Source organism: Sardina pilchardus, chromosome 4 (genome assembly GCF_963854185.1).
Source record: "Sardina pilchardus chromosome 4, fSarPil1.1, whole genome shotgun sequence".
Classification (NCBI taxonomy): domain Eukaryota; kingdom Metazoa; phylum Chordata; class Actinopteri; order Clupeiformes; family Clupeidae; genus Sardina; species Sardina pilchardus.
This window is the reverse complement of record NC_084997.1, coordinates 1929489-1946798: the sequence shown is the minus strand read 5'-3', so window position 1 is coordinate 1946798 and position 17310 is coordinate 1929489. Positions and strand designations below refer to the sequence as shown.

At 41.1% G+C, this 17310-nt stretch overlaps 1 protein-coding gene across 2 annotated transcripts in view; it reads right to left on the bottom strand.

Annotated features, from left to right (window-relative positions):
- uchl3 (ubiquitin carboxyl-terminal esterase L3 (ubiquitin thiolesterase)) overlaps positions 1-17310 on the bottom strand; it is a 58780-nt gene that overhangs the window by 27257 nt on the left and 14213 nt on the right. For both annotated transcript variants that reach the window (XM_062533721.1, XM_062533720.1), the window contains exons 3-4: positions 15189-15317; positions 1682-1838 (exon numbers count right to left, since the gene is read on the bottom strand). In XM_062533721.1, the coding sequence (XP_062389705.1) occupies positions 1682-1838; positions 15189-15317 (286 nt within the window). The remainder of the gene's footprint in view (positions 1-1681; positions 1839-15188; positions 15318-17310) is intronic.

Sequence of the window (17310 nt, the reverse complement as noted above, 5' to 3'; positions counted from 1 at the left end):
GCCTCGCAAGAAATTAGAGCTAGAATGTCCTAGTCGTAACAATAATAATTCATTTGCACTATTTCATTCTTAAACATTATTAGGCTACATGTTTTGCGTTCAATAGGCTACACTGTGAGACATGTAGCCTAAGAAAGACACTAACACATTCACGTTGCAAGAAGGACTTATTTGAACAAGACGGTCTCAGACTAATTATGTTTTTAAATTTTGCACTGTTTGGCTGACAGCCTCTTAAGCACCCTACATGTGCATCAGTTCTAGGCTCAATTTCATTTCCAGGGAAAAGTTTTTACTTTTTTATATATTAGCTTAGTCTGCAAGCAGAAATAAGTGGGGGCGTGGCATCACGATGGTTGCTTTCCATCGTGATGTCAGTCAACCATCACGATGGACGATGATATCGTCCATCGGCACAACCCTAATTAGGCTAATGTACAGTAGCCTAGTGCTCACCAAAATCATAGAAGTTAACATGGCAAGACACTTATCTTTTCTATGATCCCAGCAATATTTTCTTTGACTTGTTAATTTTTTGAACATTCATTTTATTCAATGAAAACGGATATCCTTGAACTATGCGTGACTACTTTCCTAAAACAATGAAGGTTAATATAATTAGGCTACTTCACGTAGGCTATCTCTTAAAGTGACAGGCTCTCAATTAGACCTGCACAACACCCCTGTAATGTCATTAAAGACAAGTGTAATAGTTTAAAAATCAATATGAAGTATTGAAATTACTGAATATGTTTAGCTATAAGTAATTATGCAGATCCTAACATATTCTATAAACTATTAGCAAAACATAAAGTTTATGAATTCAAAATATGCAATAGAAACAAGACAAGCCATTTTCTGTGTGTGTGGAGGGTTGAGCAGAGACTAGGATTGCCACTGCTGTGAATGATCGGTATCCTGCTGAAGGCAATAAGGGTTTGCCTATATTTTTAATGTAAGAAACACTTTTTTAAACTAAAATATTTCAGCTTGTCTACACCCATCAGCGCTTTCTTAACATATTGTACACACAATTTTTAAAATACCGCGATAATACCGAAAACCGTGATAATTTTGGTCACTATAACCGTGGGGTTAAATTTTCATACCGTTACATCCCTAATTAGAGATAAGTGATTTATCTTGACAGCCTTAAAAAGCTTTTTGGTGATCCATTTGGATTTGACAAAGGAATGCAGAGGGGAGCTTGTAGATGCATATTCTTGTTAGGTTGTAAGAAAATGCACTGAGCAACTGGTTGTGGAAACTAAGGATTTTTATATTAGCCTGCCAGTTGTGGGTCTGGTAATAACGTTGGACCTCTGGCGTGTGAAACAAAAAGAGGTAGCTTCAACAAGTGTTCCACAAACATGGCATCAACCAAGAAGGGCCAAAAATAGCAGTCACACCTGTAGTACATTTAGTCGTTCCAAGGCCAAAATTCAAAGAAAGAGGGCAATTTTCAACACGTACACACACAAGAAGTAAGATGTTTCTGTCTTTTTTTAAAAAAATTCAGTACAACCATACAATTTAGCTGTAGATAAAGATGCACCTCAGCCAAGTGAAAGGCCAGAAATATGCCTTGGGATGTGGTTTAAGCCATCAGGTGATTTATACACTGACCTGATGGCATCATCTCTAAACCATAACTAATAAACTTTTACTCACTTCCACTTACCAAATTCCAGACATTCTTGGTTGTTTGCCACAGCATGAATCAATCCAATTGTCCCACAAGCATTGCCAATGGTTTGTCTCATGAAATACACATCTGAAGAGACCTGTTGCCCTTCAGAGATGATTTTTTTCTCTTCGTCCAGTCTGAAGGACTCGTACTGTACATAGGAAAATCGCACAGGTTACTTAACCTGTTGCTGCAGGTGGAGATTCACACCTAATATTGAACAATTTGTACTTACACACCATCACACTCATTGTCTCAAGTTATGCAGCACAATGACCAACTTAATTGAAAACAACAAATGGGCCAAGATACATTCACCTTTACTTCATAAAGTTTCCTTTTTCTTTTGTTATATATAGGACAAAATGTCCACTCCCGCCCTCAAAACTCTGACTATGTATGCCCACACAATAATAGAGATGCATTGATTTGGTGTCTTCTCCCGTCCCGCAGGAGAAAAGATGTCATTTTTGGCTATTGATAATAATAACTTATTTATATGGCTGGGCACGTTAACGTGTTAATATGACGTTAAAGAAATAGTTTGGTATTTTACACTTTAAGCCCGTTTTCTGTATTGCCTAGCATGAAAACGAGTGTTTGACATCGAAATCTCGACGATTGAGCCTGTTTTTGGAATTTGGCAGCTTTAGAGTGGAGCTCTGTATGGCTTTAACATTGCTTGCTTTGTGCATGGACTATTCTGTCCTTAAAACACCCCTAAACGTTCGTTTTAAAAAGTGTGCAGCTCACCGAGTGGTAACTGGTCTTCAACGATCTTCTATAGCAAGTTTAGCAGCGAAATACAGCTTCTGTCATCTTTTATCAGGGGTTTTCGAAATCCCGGAAGTTCTTTTTCAGATACCTCACAACCGTGTGTGCCTAATTTAACACAACAGAATTTGAATTTCACTGCGAAACTTGCTCATGAGCTCTGCTGTTGTCGTAGGTGTAGATACACCTTTTTTTAGGTATTTAAGGAGAGGTGAGAGTTGGAGTTCGATTTTCTGGAAAGTCATTTTAGCTAATCAGTTGCTGCGTTTACATGAGAGCTTTAATTCTGAATAAAACCTACTTAATTCAGAATAAAAATGAAATTATGTAAAGGCTTATTCCGCATGAAAATTATTATTCAGAATTAAACTCAATTCTGAAGTAAGTGGGTGGTTCATTCCGATTTTAAAGCGGAATTAATTAATTACTTTATCATGTAAATCTTTATTCCTCTTAAAGTTGATTCCATTAGTTTGCCTCATGCTCGTAAGAAGGAAAAGAAGTGCATGCTCGTTTCATTGCCAAATTCGGCTCCATCTAGGCTGGGTGAACCCTGCCTGACCTGCCAGCGAATTTGGATTTCTGGAAACCTGCAAATCTATCTCCTCTGTTCCCTGCCAGAACTTTTGGCTCCAATCACAAACTAGCTTATCCAAAAGATGCACTGGATCGTTGGTCTGATTGGTTGAAGGATTATCAAAGCGTACGGAGTCATGATTTGAACGATGCCAATAGAGCTCGACAGTCCTGCCCCTCGTGCAGTCGAAATAAAGCGCAGACTCCCCATACTAATGTTCAATCTTAACCCTTTAGGCGCCAGAGGTTTTTTCCAAAAACATTACATTTTGACATGTTAATTTCAAAAGGCTTTAACTTAAAGGAATACGCCACCCAAAAATGAAATTAAGCCAGTCTCGGTCACCCCCAGAGTTAGAACAGTGAAAAAAACCCGGTTAAAATCCGTCCGGGCATTGTCCTGCTTTGGGAGCAGCGTTTTTAGCTTTAGCTTAGCACAGTTGCTGTAAATGAAGGGTGTCAGTTAGCACGTCCTCCAAAAAAGTGACCGAGACATCTAATTTTTTTTCTAAATATATCTTGGGAGACGTGTGTTCAGAACTAGTTCAAATCATAATGCAAAATCGAACGAGGCTATTACCTGGGCAGATATTTACTTGGAACTATATTCAGCCTCATCACAGGTGAAGCACCGCTAGTCTCACATATAGTGGGTACGGGTTGAGAATGCACCTTCTCCCGCGGGACTACCGAAGAGATCCCGCAGGCCATCAAGCCGATTTTTTTCGAGGCTAAGGCAATGTACCCAAACAACCACCAGGTGGCAGAAAGTTTCATCCCGCATATCAATTGCATTTAATGATGAAGACCGCATATCCTTCAATAGTCGACTCCTTAATCTCATTTAATCATTACAATGAAGGTGATGACTGGCGAAATTATTCAAACGACATTTCAATTAACCATTGTTGAAATGAATGAAAGTGGTTATAGAAAATCGCCTACAGCCTAACGCCGACACAGCTGTTTCTTTGATTGATTCTAAGCTGTTTTGATGTAGGGGATGGGTAAACTGGCGCGCTACAAACATGCTACCAATCAAATGTAATATTAGTAGGACTAGCCTACTTAGACACTTTAGTCATAGGCAACGTTGCCATGTTAATTTGGGCTAGAAGTGCTTGCTTGTGGTGGCGCTCCTGTCCGCTGCTTCTCCCGAAATGTGTGGCAAATTTGTCAACAATAAGCTTAAATGTCAAATCATATTTATTTCTCTTTGTCGCCATGGTATTGGGGGAAACGCGGAGAAAAGAGGTGGTCAGTCCTCGTATTTTTTCTTCGCGTTTCGTTATAAGAAATATACCTATAAGTAATAGTTAAAGTCTTCTTCCGTATTGAACAGATACGGGACGCTCTTTGTTCCGTATTTTAAGGAACTACTCAATGCACACACACTACAATGAAAAACACACAAAGAAAACACTAAACATATAGCCTACAACCTAATGACACTTTAATGCAGCGTTTCTCAAACTATGGGCCGCGAAACGTGGAGACTGCTGTTGGTCCGCGAGACATGGAGTGAAATTAGGTCCGGTACTTCATCTGATAATTTGCTGCGCAATTGACCAAGCAACCGCGGACCGACAGAAAAAGAAAGCAAACGTTGCTGCTATCGGGAGGAATTGCTTGCTAATTTGATGTGTTTAAACATAGAGCCATACAATTAGGTGTGTCTGTTATTATGATAATTTTCGAGCATAACTGCTTGTCCATCCATAGCTCAGTGACAGGTGTTAATAGCCTTGCCATGCACTGCTGTGGAATGCATTATGCGGTTAGAGCATAAGCGCTTACTCATATAGACTATAACTCAGGGACAGGTGCAAAACCACCAAATGGGATGGATCGAAGGGCAAGCAAGCACTGCCACACAACGTGAAGGCCTTTGTGTTGTCAACACTAAACAGAAAGTTTCCTACGATGGGGAGAAGTGGCCGCAAGGACTGCATCGATAAGATCAACGAATGCCTTCGCAAGCGCCGAAACCCCGGCGATACATTTTCTTTCCTTTAATTCAATAAAAAATTGAACTTTTCCGAGGTTGTCTTGTCTACCAAATCCTAAACTTAAATAGCGTAAACATTTTATCTCATGAAAAAACTCTTAGGGGGAACAGTTAGGCAGCCCTTCCTCCATATCGTAGTAGGCCTATAGGCAATTTATTAGAGGGGTCAAAAAAACTCATAACGTAGGCTAGCCTGCTACAAATGTGTCACTTTAGTGATTGGCTCTTTCAAATGCAAATTAGGTGGATGGGCTTTTGAATAGGCCTGCTGCAGGTGAGAGGACACATGCTAAGAATTTATTGTTTTTACAAAGTGCCATTATCATTGCCATAATCTCTTAAAACATAGGCTATATATTTGAAAACGAGTTGATTAAAGGTTTCTAATGGTGTTTCTATAATTTGATAAAAGCAGAGATTGAGATGTGTTTTTCAAATCCCCGGGGGGGTATTTAGACTCCAGGGTGTTAAGCACTCAGTCACAACTGTCCCATCGCTAAATGCTCTGTTGTGTTGCGTGATCACACAAGTATGCCTGTCGTAGTGTGCTTTTAATTTGATAGGCCTAATTATTATCTCCGCCAAGGAGGTCGTTTTCATCGGGGCTCAGTGTGAAAGGAACAGGTCAACCCCGCGATTAGGGGTGTGTGACTGATGACCTATTTGGCAAGGCTATCATTAGGCTTACTATGCATGGCTGTAATGAAATCTGGACCTCATCGGTTTTGAGAGCTGGAAATACATGTGTTTGCTAAATATCGGTATATTGTTGTGCATGTTGCGTTCGCGACTCGGGGAAGTGAAAGCAGTTCTGTATAGACATTGCAAGTTTTCATAATGATCATCAGCACAGCTGTAGCTGATTGTGAAAGCCGATTGGAAATACATAAGTTTAGAGCGAACGTTTCAACTATGTTTGCCATGGTAGACAAAAACACTCGAATAAAACAATAGCCTAAACATAACTGTAGTGCGTAATGGACACGGCTCTATATCCTAAATAATTTCCGAGGTTCGCCATTTGGTAATATGACCTATCCTTAGGCTACTGACAATATTTTTTTGGGCACGAATGAATGGGTTTGCCCTTAGTTTAATTGGAGGCCGGGGAGAGCGCGCGGCAGCTATTGTTATGTATGGAGCTGGCTTAAAGTTTTGTGCGTTACAGGCTATATAACGAACAAAACTTTGTTAAGCCAGCTCTCTCTCTATATATAGATAGATAGATAGATAGATAGATAGATAGATAGATAGATAGATAGATAGAGAGAGAGAGAGAGATTCATGCATGCTGCATTACCGTGACCCTATAGGCTACCTTGTGGATGTTTTTTTTCTCATTGGAATACAGCAGGACAGGATGCCTTTTATCTATCAAACGCAAAAGCTGAGATTGTTGGAAGGACTTGGCTACTCAACAAACTTGTTTTTCGTTTCTGGGAGATCTCGTTATCGTTTTGGATTGTCGGATTTTATACTTATTGTATATATAGGATGAACAAAGTCCATGGATTTGCTATATTAAATCCAGTAGCCTAATAATTAGGCTATGTGCCACGTCCGATTTCGCAAGTGGTGTAGTAGGCTACATTTAAAAATCGACAGCCGTCTGTGAGATCCATTTAATGAAGAGCAATTGTCTTGTGCGATCATTCCCCCTCCCCCACACTCGTCTAACCAGTTCACTACATTAGGTCTATAGCCTACCTATATGCGGCACTGAGGACGACACTTGAGCCCGACACTATGTCAATGTAAAAATGTGTGTGAGTGTGCGCTGAACCACAAATTAACATATTAACTTTTCTTTTCAGCAGACATCGCAAACATAAAAAGAATCTCAAAACAGAAAATCTTTCATTTCTTTTAATAAAACGGTGCCTTTTGTCTTGATGGGTACCGGAGAGCTTCTTCGAGAGGGATTCGAACCCCGGTCGCTGACGTGCGATGCATATACTTCAACCAGTTGCGCCACAGTTAGATTGTGATCTCCTATACGCTTTATTCGCAATTTGAAACGCCGATCAAAAGTTCTGACATGTTAAACTGACGTTAGTTATTAATTCACCACATGATAAAATGCTGTCATATAGCTTGACGCCCAGCAGCCTATGGTAGTCTATGCCTATCTCTGAATCAACATGAACATGCATACGATACATACGATGCTAGAAACTTATTTTGCGGAGCTAGGCCTGCTAGTCGATGGTTACAATTATGAATCACCCTCACTGCCCTATCGCATATCTGACCATCCATTGTTACAATGTTACAAAATGCACAATCTTCTTCATGCATGTAGCCTACGGTTATAAGTAAAGTGACAAGCATAGGCATGTATTAAAGAGATTTCTGTTAAATACATTTTATTTTCAGTCGTCAAAAGTGGTGGGGACAAAATCTGTGATAACAAGTGCTGGGTACATGTAGGCTACCCAGCATCGCCGGTTAAAATGAACATGCCTCCGTTTTAAAATAGCCTATACACATTTCTAAGTATTCCTAGCATGTAAATGTTGCCAAAATGTCCATCTTGTCCATCTCTTTCGTCTTCGCCTTGACATTGACAATAATAGCCTATTCACGGAAATGCGGTCTTGTAACCGTAATGAATTCATGAATTAATCTAAGGTTGCCTTTCGAGTATTTCAGGTTGAATAGAAGGCTATTTCCTTCTGATAGGCCTATAGGCGATTTTCTAACACCATTTTCATTCATTTCAACAATGGTTTATTGAAACGTCGTTTGATTAATTTCGCCAGCATTTCTCTCCCTCCCCATTGACCAAAACGTTGCTCTGCGAGCGTCATGTCTCTTTTCTCCGATTGTCACCAGCGCGGTGTCCTCGGGTTTTTCCATGAGCCGAACCTTCATATTATTAGGGCGGTCTATGTTGCCCCCTTCCGGTTGCAGTTTTATTTACAAAGTTCCGAAGCATCGGGACTCCCGATGTGCGGGAAAGAAAGGAGCATTCTCAACCCGTACCATCTGTAGCACTTGAAAACTCCTAACTTCGACTAGAACTTCACGGAATGGGATTCAAGTGCTGCTGCATGAGAACCTTGTGCCTACCTAGCAGTGCTTCGCCTGTGATGAGGCCGAATATAGTTCCAAGTAAATATCTGCCTAGATAATAGCCTCGTTTGATTTTGCATTATGATGTGTACTCGTTTTTAACACATGGCTCCCAAGATATATTTAGAAAAAAATGTAGATGTCTCGGTCACTTTTTTTGAAGGACGTGCTAACTGACACCCTTCATTTACAGCAACTGTGCTAGGCTAAAGCTAAAAACTCTGCTCCCAAAGCAGGACAATGCCCGGACGGATTTTAACCGTTTTTTTTCACTGTTCTAACTCTGGGGGTGACCGAGACTGGCTTAATTTCATTTTTGGGTGGCGTATTCCTTTAAAAGTGATAAGAGATAGAGACTTTCTGTAAATTAGAGAAATATTAAGGATGACCCAAAGTTTATGTAGGGATTAAATGTATCCAACTAATTTGCATATTATGACGTCATAATGACGTCATATGGTGGCGGCCATCTGGATTTTTTAATTTTCATGATTTTTTTTTATATTATTATAAAAATATTAATTTTATTATTATTAATATTTTTGCTGACAGACATACACATCACCAGGACATGAAAACACAAAAAGAACAAACATTGTACCATACTGAATGGTCAGGGAAATAGTAAATCATCATAGGCTACTAATAGCAAGATGATGGGAATGATGATGATGCGGCGAATTTATGTAGCAGGCCTTTTGCCATAGAGATAATGAATCCCTGTTCATCCAGGTGACACTTCTTGTAGTGTTTCCTGGTGTGGTACCTCTAATTGCAGGGCACAACACAAAGGCCCACCACACACTGCCTACACCTGTATTTTGTCTGACTGTGGCCTTTAGATCTGCCACTTATAATTATAATTATTATTATTTTTATTTTTTAGTTGACAGACATTCACATCACAAGGACATGTATACACAAAAAGAACACACATTGTGCGACACTAAATGGTCAGGGAAATAGTAAATCAATAGTGTAATAAATAATAAAGGGAAAGATGATGGGAATGCACATTTCTGTAGCAGGCTTTTTATTGTAAATATAATGAATCCCTATTCATCCAAGTGACATTTCTTGTAGTGTTTCATGGTACTTCTCATTGCATGGCATAACATAAAAACCCACCCCACACTGCCCACCTGTTGCCTATTTTGTCTGACGACAGCCTGTAAGTAAGGTCTGCCACGCGCGCCTCCCGAGTGGAGTGAATCAGCATGGCTGTTCTTTCTCATTCTCCTTGCGACTGCCTACACTGCTGCTATGTTTCCCCAAGCTATCCTATGGACACTTCGACCTCGTCTAACACATCTATTGATATTAGACAAAGGCTCCACTACATTACCGTCCTCCTCCGATTATGGAGAGGCACACGGTCACTGTCGAGGAAGCATATGGCTAGCGCGATATATATATATAAAAAAAAAAAAACCCACATTGCCCCGGCCATAAGCTTTCGTTCTCCACACAACTAACACGTAATGAGGGTCTGCTAACTGTTTCACGATATGCCTACTTCTCATTGCAAGGCATAACATAAAAAAATCACCCCACACTACACCTGTTGCCTATTTTGTCTGACGGCACCCTGGATGTGCCACGCGCACCTCCCGAGTGGAGTGGCTTTCGTTCTCATTCTCATTGCGACTATACTGCTGCTACGTTGCCCCACAGTTCTCCTATGGACACTTCGACCTCCATACCGACATACCCAATAGTGTTTGACAAATTCTCCATCAAGTTACTTGTCCTCGCAATTATGGAGAGGCACAATGAAAACGAAAGGGCAAAATGGCTAGCGCGATAACATGGCAGTGCCCTGACCATACTGTCGTTCTCTAAAAAAAAATAGAATAGAATATATACTTTTTTGATCCCGTGAGGGAAATTCAGTTCTCTGCATTTAACCCAATTTAACCGAATTAGTGAACACACAGCACACAGTGAACACACAGTGAAGTGAATCACACAACCCAGAGCAGTGAGCTGCCTGCCCAACCAGCGGCGCTCGGGGAGCAGTGAAGGGTTAGGTGCCTTGCTCAAGGGCACTTCAGCCATGGTGGACTGGTCGGGGATCGAACCGGCAACCCTCCGGTTACAAGCCCGGTGCGCTAACCAGTACACCACGGCTGCCCCAACACTCTACACAAATAACACGTCTGATGAGGGTCTTCTAACTTCCCTATGAACACCTAGACCCATGAAGTAATGCTCTTAACACTGACATTGGGCAAAGGATCCACGTTTGTGCTTGTGTAGGACTTCTCTCTCACGTTGTCCAGCTTCAGCATTGCTAGGCGAAGACACGTGTGAATAAACAAATCCCCGTCATCTTCTGAAGGCAGATATTTCCCTTCAGAATAACTGTCAGCGAACAGAAGACCCAAAACTTCATTCCTGGTAAACTTTTTCCATGTGTTTAGACGATTATCTAATGCTAATACTAGTTTACGTTCACAATACCGCTCTGATACAATGGCTCACACACAAGCTAGCTCAGCTGATATTTCGCACTGGTTTAAAGTGCCCTTGCTCGAATATTTTGTATAGAAGCATGACGTAATTTTGAGTCGGGGACGTAGTATGACATGTCTGCCAACTAGTGGCAGGGAGTTTGAACGAAATTTGACACCCTATTTGACAAAATCGGCCGTTTTATCCAGTACCGCATCTTGTCGACGGTGGCGCTTAGAGGGTTAAAGGAACACTTCACCTTTTTTTCTAATTAAACTACGTTATTCGCTTAATTAAGACGAGTTGATACATACCTCTCACGTTTCAATGTGTGCAATCACTGGCTCTGGCGCGCGGCGCAACTTTGATAGCACTTAGCTAGCCCAATGCATTCATTAGGATCCAAACAGAGATGAAGTTAGAAGTGACCAAACACCTCCATGTTTTCCCTATTAAAATAATAACGGTCGGCCATCCCACCAGTGGGATTTTTGTGTCTGTTCCAAACACACGTCTGACACTGAGTTTTTATCCTAGAAACATAAGTGGCACCACGAGAGAGCTTAGATCGTCTTGTTTTCAAATATATAATTAGGGCCCGAGCACCGAGGTGTGGCCGCTGTAGCAGCGGCTGCACCGTAGGTGCAAGGCCCTATTGTTTTTGCTCAGATTATGATTATTAGGGCCCGAGCACCGAGGTGCGGCCACTGAAGCGGCTGCACCGTAGGTGCAAGGCCTTATTGTTTTTGCTCAGATTATTATTATTAGGGCCCGAGCACCGAGGTGCGGCCGCTGTAGCAGCGGCTGCACCGTAGGTGCAAGGCCCTATTGTTTTTGCTCAGATTATTATTATTATTATTATAATGGAATCCTCTTACGTTCCATGTTTGGCCTTTTTTCACCAACTTGGCATGCTCTAAAACTCTTGAAATTTGGCAGCTACGTGTGGAATTGGTAACACTACTCAGAACCAGAGCTCTGGCCTAGAGTGTGGCTCAGGGGCAGTTTAGCGCCACCTAGCGCGTTGTCTGTTGTGGTTGACACATACATACACGAAAATGAACCACATTTGGTAGGCATGTGTGTTGTATTAATCTGAACAAGTTTTACATTTAAACTACATAGTGAATCCTAAAAGAATTTGAGTTATGATTTTTGCACATCATGTATTTTGAAACACTTCTCCAGACGGTGTATCAAAATCATGTCATATCAGCAGTAAAATGATCTTGAGGGGTTGCCCAAGAGGAATTGCGACCAGATTTTTGAATTTCAGAAGTATATTGAAATGGCGAAGGTTTGAATTGAGGTGTCTTTTAAGACAGAAAGAGACCGCAAGCGGCAGTGGCGGGCCCAGGCACCTGCGTCTGCGACCTGAATTTAGTGGACTTGTGTGTTTCTACCTCTACTCAGAGACAGAGCTCTGGCCTAGGGTGTGGCTTAGGGACTCTATAGCACCACCTAGCACATCTGTTGTGGTTCACACATTAATGAAAATGAACCAAATTTGGTGGGCTTGTGTGTTATTGCTCTTGCTAGTCAGAGACAGAGCTCTGGCCGAGGGTGTGACTTAGGGACTCTATAGCGCCACCTAGCGCATTGTCTGTTGTGGTTGACACATGCATTCACGAACAAGAATCAAATTTGGTGGACTTGTGTGTTATTGCTGCTGCTAGTCAGAGACAGAGCTCTGGCCTGGGGTGTGGCTTAGGGACTCTATAGCACCACCTAGCATGTTGTCTGTTGTAGTTGACACATACACACATGAAAATTAATCAAATGTGGTGGGCTTGTGTGTTATTGCTACCGCTAGTCAAAGACAGAGCTCTGGCCTCGGGTGTGGCTTAGGGACTCCATAGCGCCACCTAGCGCATTGTCTGTTGTGGTTGACACATACATTCACGAAAATGAAAAATTTGGTGGGCTTGTATGTTACTGCTACTGCTAGTCAGAGACAGAGCTCTGGCCTAGGGTGTGGCTTAGGGACTCTATAGCGCCACCTAGCGCATTGTCTGCTGTGGTTGGCGCGTACATTCACAAAAATGAACCAAATTTGGTGGGCATGTGTGTTATTGCTATAGCTATTCAGAGACAGCGCTCTGGCCAAGGGTGTCTTAGGGACTCTATAACGACTCTGACAGAACATTCCATTTGTTCATACTTTTTATTGTGTGGTTATGCTACGTAACAAAAGTTAAGTAAGTCAGTAAGTCGCAACAAGATTTGGTTGGCTTCGGCAAAGATGGCATTCGATGGCAATGAAATTCAGTCCTCGCGAGAGCACAATATGAATTGTCTTTGCAAGACACTCTGTCAATCAAGCTTGTGCAAAATTCAGAATTTAATTGAGAATGACTCCTAAATTTGGGGGCGCTGTGGCACAGCAGGCTACAGCGTCCGTACCATTTACGGGTCCGAGTGCCCACGGGGACCCAGGTTCGAATCCGGCCTGCGGTCATATCCCGATCCCGCCCCATCTCTCTCTCCCACTTGTTTCCTGTCTACCTCTTCACTGTCCTATACTAATAAAAGGCAAAAAGGCAAAAAAATATACTAAAAAAAAAAAAAAAAAAGAGAATGACTCCTAAATTCCAATTACATTTTTGAGTTTGAATTGAATTTGAATTGAGGTCAAAAACAGGATGCAGAAATATAATTCGAATTTGAATTAAAGGAAGTAGAAATTCACTGAAATTCAAAGAAATTCATATACATAATTTAAGGGTAGTGTTTAACAATGAAGTTTCACAAAATATGTCAAATTTAATCACAACAAACACACAACTTATAACTGAAAACAGTAATCAGTGACATTTCCAAAGTAACCTTCCCAAAATGTAATGTATGTGAGATTCAACACATTCTTCCTGTTATGTGACTGGAATTGTTTTGAATTGCCATGAATTGAATTCCACTTCCTGTCATTCCAATTCCAATTCAACTTCCTGTGGGGTGGGGCCAATTCAATTCAAATTCCAATTCATGAATTGAATGGAGGCCAATTCCAAAATTCGGAATTGTGCACAAGCCTGCTGTCAATGAGCAATGCATGTTACTTTTACCACTTGCATTCGTGGAACAAATCAAATCAGTGTATCTGATAGGCGGGCCAGAGGCGAGCTAAATTGATGACAGTGCTGCAACGTTGGAAGTCAGCAAACATTGGTCGTAGTGTTTAGGCCTGTCGCGATATTCAATAAATCAATAAATCGCACGATAAAAAAAATGAGCTCGATAACTTTTCCGGCCGCGATAATTTCCATTTTCATGCTTGATTGTTTTTCTCGTCTCTCTCTCTCTCTCCACGAAAGAGAGGATAACCACGGCGACCCCTCTCGGTTCCTTTAGCGCAGCCTAACGAGGAGTGAACCCTCATGTCAGTCACTTGACATGTATCTTTCAATAACATGACGGACAACTTTACTTTCTTACATTCATTTGATTAACAGGCTAGACGAGGCTTTGGCGATTGGCCTAAGCACACTGAAGAGGCTTTCTGTTGTAGCTTGACAGGTATGGGGGTAAAAATAGTGATAATGCAGTTCAGAAAATCATGCTTATAAGCTACGTTCTTTCATCATCTGATAAAGACACACTCCGCAAAGTCTGCACTCCGCTGAGAGCTCAAGAATCAGCCAAAACAGCCGGCAGCTCCGGTTAAAATGTCGTAAGCTAATTGTCAGCTGTGGTGAAATGTGTTCGTAATCAACGTTATATGTCATAAACGTAGCATACCTGTGAAAAGGCTTTGCAGTAGGATTATCCGCGGACCAACTTATTGCTTCAATTTGTGTTTTATGTGACGTGCAGATGCTGGGTTCATGCCGTTTTGCGCAAGTTTCAAATGTTTAGCTGACTGCGTAGGCCTAATTGATCAGCTATGATGACATTTAGTTCCGTGCATAAGGCTTAGCAACTGTCACTCTACACGCCCCCTGTTGCATGTCACGTTTTAATTTGCTGGCCCTTAAACAGAGTGTTAGTAGAGACTGAGAGTCCATTGTATTTATTGTTTTTGGTTGTTTTGTTCATTTATTGTGGATATTTAAAAATGTCTTCCCATTCCAGTTCCTTATTCTTTAGAAATACAAGTTATTGATCTTTGAAAAGGTGTACCTGCATTGTTATGCCATTATCATTATATTAGATAAAAATGATCTCAGAACGGCAATATTATCGTTTATCGCAATAATTTCTGGGACAATTTATCGTCCAGCAAAATTTGTTATCGTGACAGGCCTAGTAGTGTTATCCAATTGCGGACCGAAGTCCGGAATCAAAAACGCATTATGATATAATTTGCTTGTCTTGAAAGTGGTAGGGAATGCATGTTACATGTTTTGAGCTGACTATGTTCCAATCTCTGTTATTGACATGGACAGTTATTGGTATGGGAAATACACTTCACATATTCTTTTCTGTATAAATCAGGAAGAGTCATGCTTTACTGCACACACACTCAAGTTACAGTTCAATTACATTCATTCAAGTTGAAGCAAGGTGGTTTAAAACGAAGGGATTTTTTTGCGGTGAACTGAAATGGGTTGAGGTGAAAGGAAGTAGCAACACCACTAAAGATACAATTCTAATGATATCAGACAGGATGAAGGTTACCTTCTCTGTAACAGGGAACAACAACAGGACTGCGCAGACGGGCCTTGGAACAATGCTGAGTAGTTCTGGGTCCAAACCATACACATCTCCAAACTGCCATGTTGGTAACAAACCCAACTGCCGAAGAAACTTGAAAGAGGGATGAAACATTAATTCACTGCCAATCATGAACTTGTGTTGAATAAAGCTTAATTACAGCACAAAGCACGCGTTCATATATATATATAAACATCTATGTAGACCTCCCTACTTCAACAGTTAACACGTAATTAACTTTTTGCAAGCACTGACACTTTAGTAGGCTACTGAAGTTCACCTACAGTGAAACGACTGGTAGGATAGCTAAGCTTACATACCGTAGTACATATCTACACTTTAATGCAGGTAAAAAGTATACATAGGCTAAGAGCTTAGACCCCATTGGAATACGGAATACAATCAACAATGATGATGCTATGCAGCAACAGGTAGGCCTAGGAAATTATATAACAAATGTAACGTTAGCTTATGGTAGGATATTTTAATGTACACAAACTTACATAGCTAAAACGACTAGCTTGCTAACAACACACATGAGAATGATAGCAATGGAGCAGAGAATGTCTCTGAATGTAGTTTATTAGCCTACTGTAGAAACGACTGTGAGAAAAAGGCTTAAACCTACATGGTGCAACTCGCATCTATCAGGTTGGACTTCACTTAGGACGCTGAGTTATGACTGGCGTGGCTAGACCAGACCCGGCGCCCTGCGGCTCCAACGTTAAACGTTAGCAGCGAGCTGATTGTCGTTAGCTACATATAGTGCTTACGTTAACGTTAGGTAAGGTTGGATTTGTCTTTATAACGATTGATAACGTCACCTAGAGCTAACAGCTTACTGTAACGACAAGCAAATCAAGATAGGAGTAGGCTACTGCAGGAGACAAGACGATAACGTGCTGTGGCATGGTTTCAACGTTAGATTGAGCCAATTTCAGTGTCCAGTGGGGTATACTACGAATCTCGATTAGTGCGTTAGCGAGGTATGTTGCGCTCAAAGCCAGGGTATGCTGTCATACGAAAGTGGATTTGTTTTAGCGTCGCTGTGTCACCATGGTATCTTATGCTCGCAACCAAACCTGGTCGGGAGCAGGTTATGTGCTTAGTTATAGCTCAAATCGTGAAAAATCACCGCCCTCTGACCAATTCTAACCAATCCATTATCTTGAAAAACGAAGTTATCTCACGTGTGCTAATCTGTCAAACTTCGAACAGGTTCAGCCCCGCCTCTGCAAACATTTTGAATCTCGAAGGCGCTTTTAACTATGTTGCCCGTGAAAATATGTCACTACTATGAACGTGCATACCATGCAATATTTGATGACCATCGATTTTTTTATGTTATGAGTTAGACACTAAAATAGACCACCCTAGATTTCTCTTACGGTCATAAATGCGGAAGTAATCGTTGGTTAACCTAGGCTGTCTTGTGCGTCTCCACGTTTCCCGATTGGTCAAAATCACCCCAACCACGAGAACGCGCACAGATCTGAGCTGAAAGCCTAGTTTGATAAATTCATCAGTGAGTGAGTTTCGTAGTACCACTCAACTCTGATTGCGACTTTCGTTTTTAGCAATCCAGGTTATCCTAAGAAAGCTTGGTTATGTTCAGCGAGATTCGTAGTATACCCCACAGGTGTCTGGCCTAGTTGATGTTAATGATGCCTTAATTGGCAGGGTAAAACATCTTCCTGTTTCTGCCTTTCCTATAGACTGAGCTGTTCCAGAGGAAGTTAGTTTACACAGTGGCGACATCTTGTGAAATAGGCTGTGTTACAGCCAGAAACGTTTAAAGCGGAGGGGAGGATATGAATGAAGGTCAGGATCTTGTTACAGCTGTACAGCTTAATGAGCACTACGTAACAATACATCTTTGCCGCCAAAGCGTCTTAACGTTAACTCTATGGGATTTTTGACATGCAATGTAATTACATTATCTGATTGGTTCAGCTAGCTGTCATTCAAATCAGACCTCTATGTGATTTTTTTTTTAAAGAGCTGTATTCCATTTATACTGTATATTATTTGCTACTTGCATCTACTCGCAAAACACAGCAGAATGTCTGCCTAATACCATATGGAT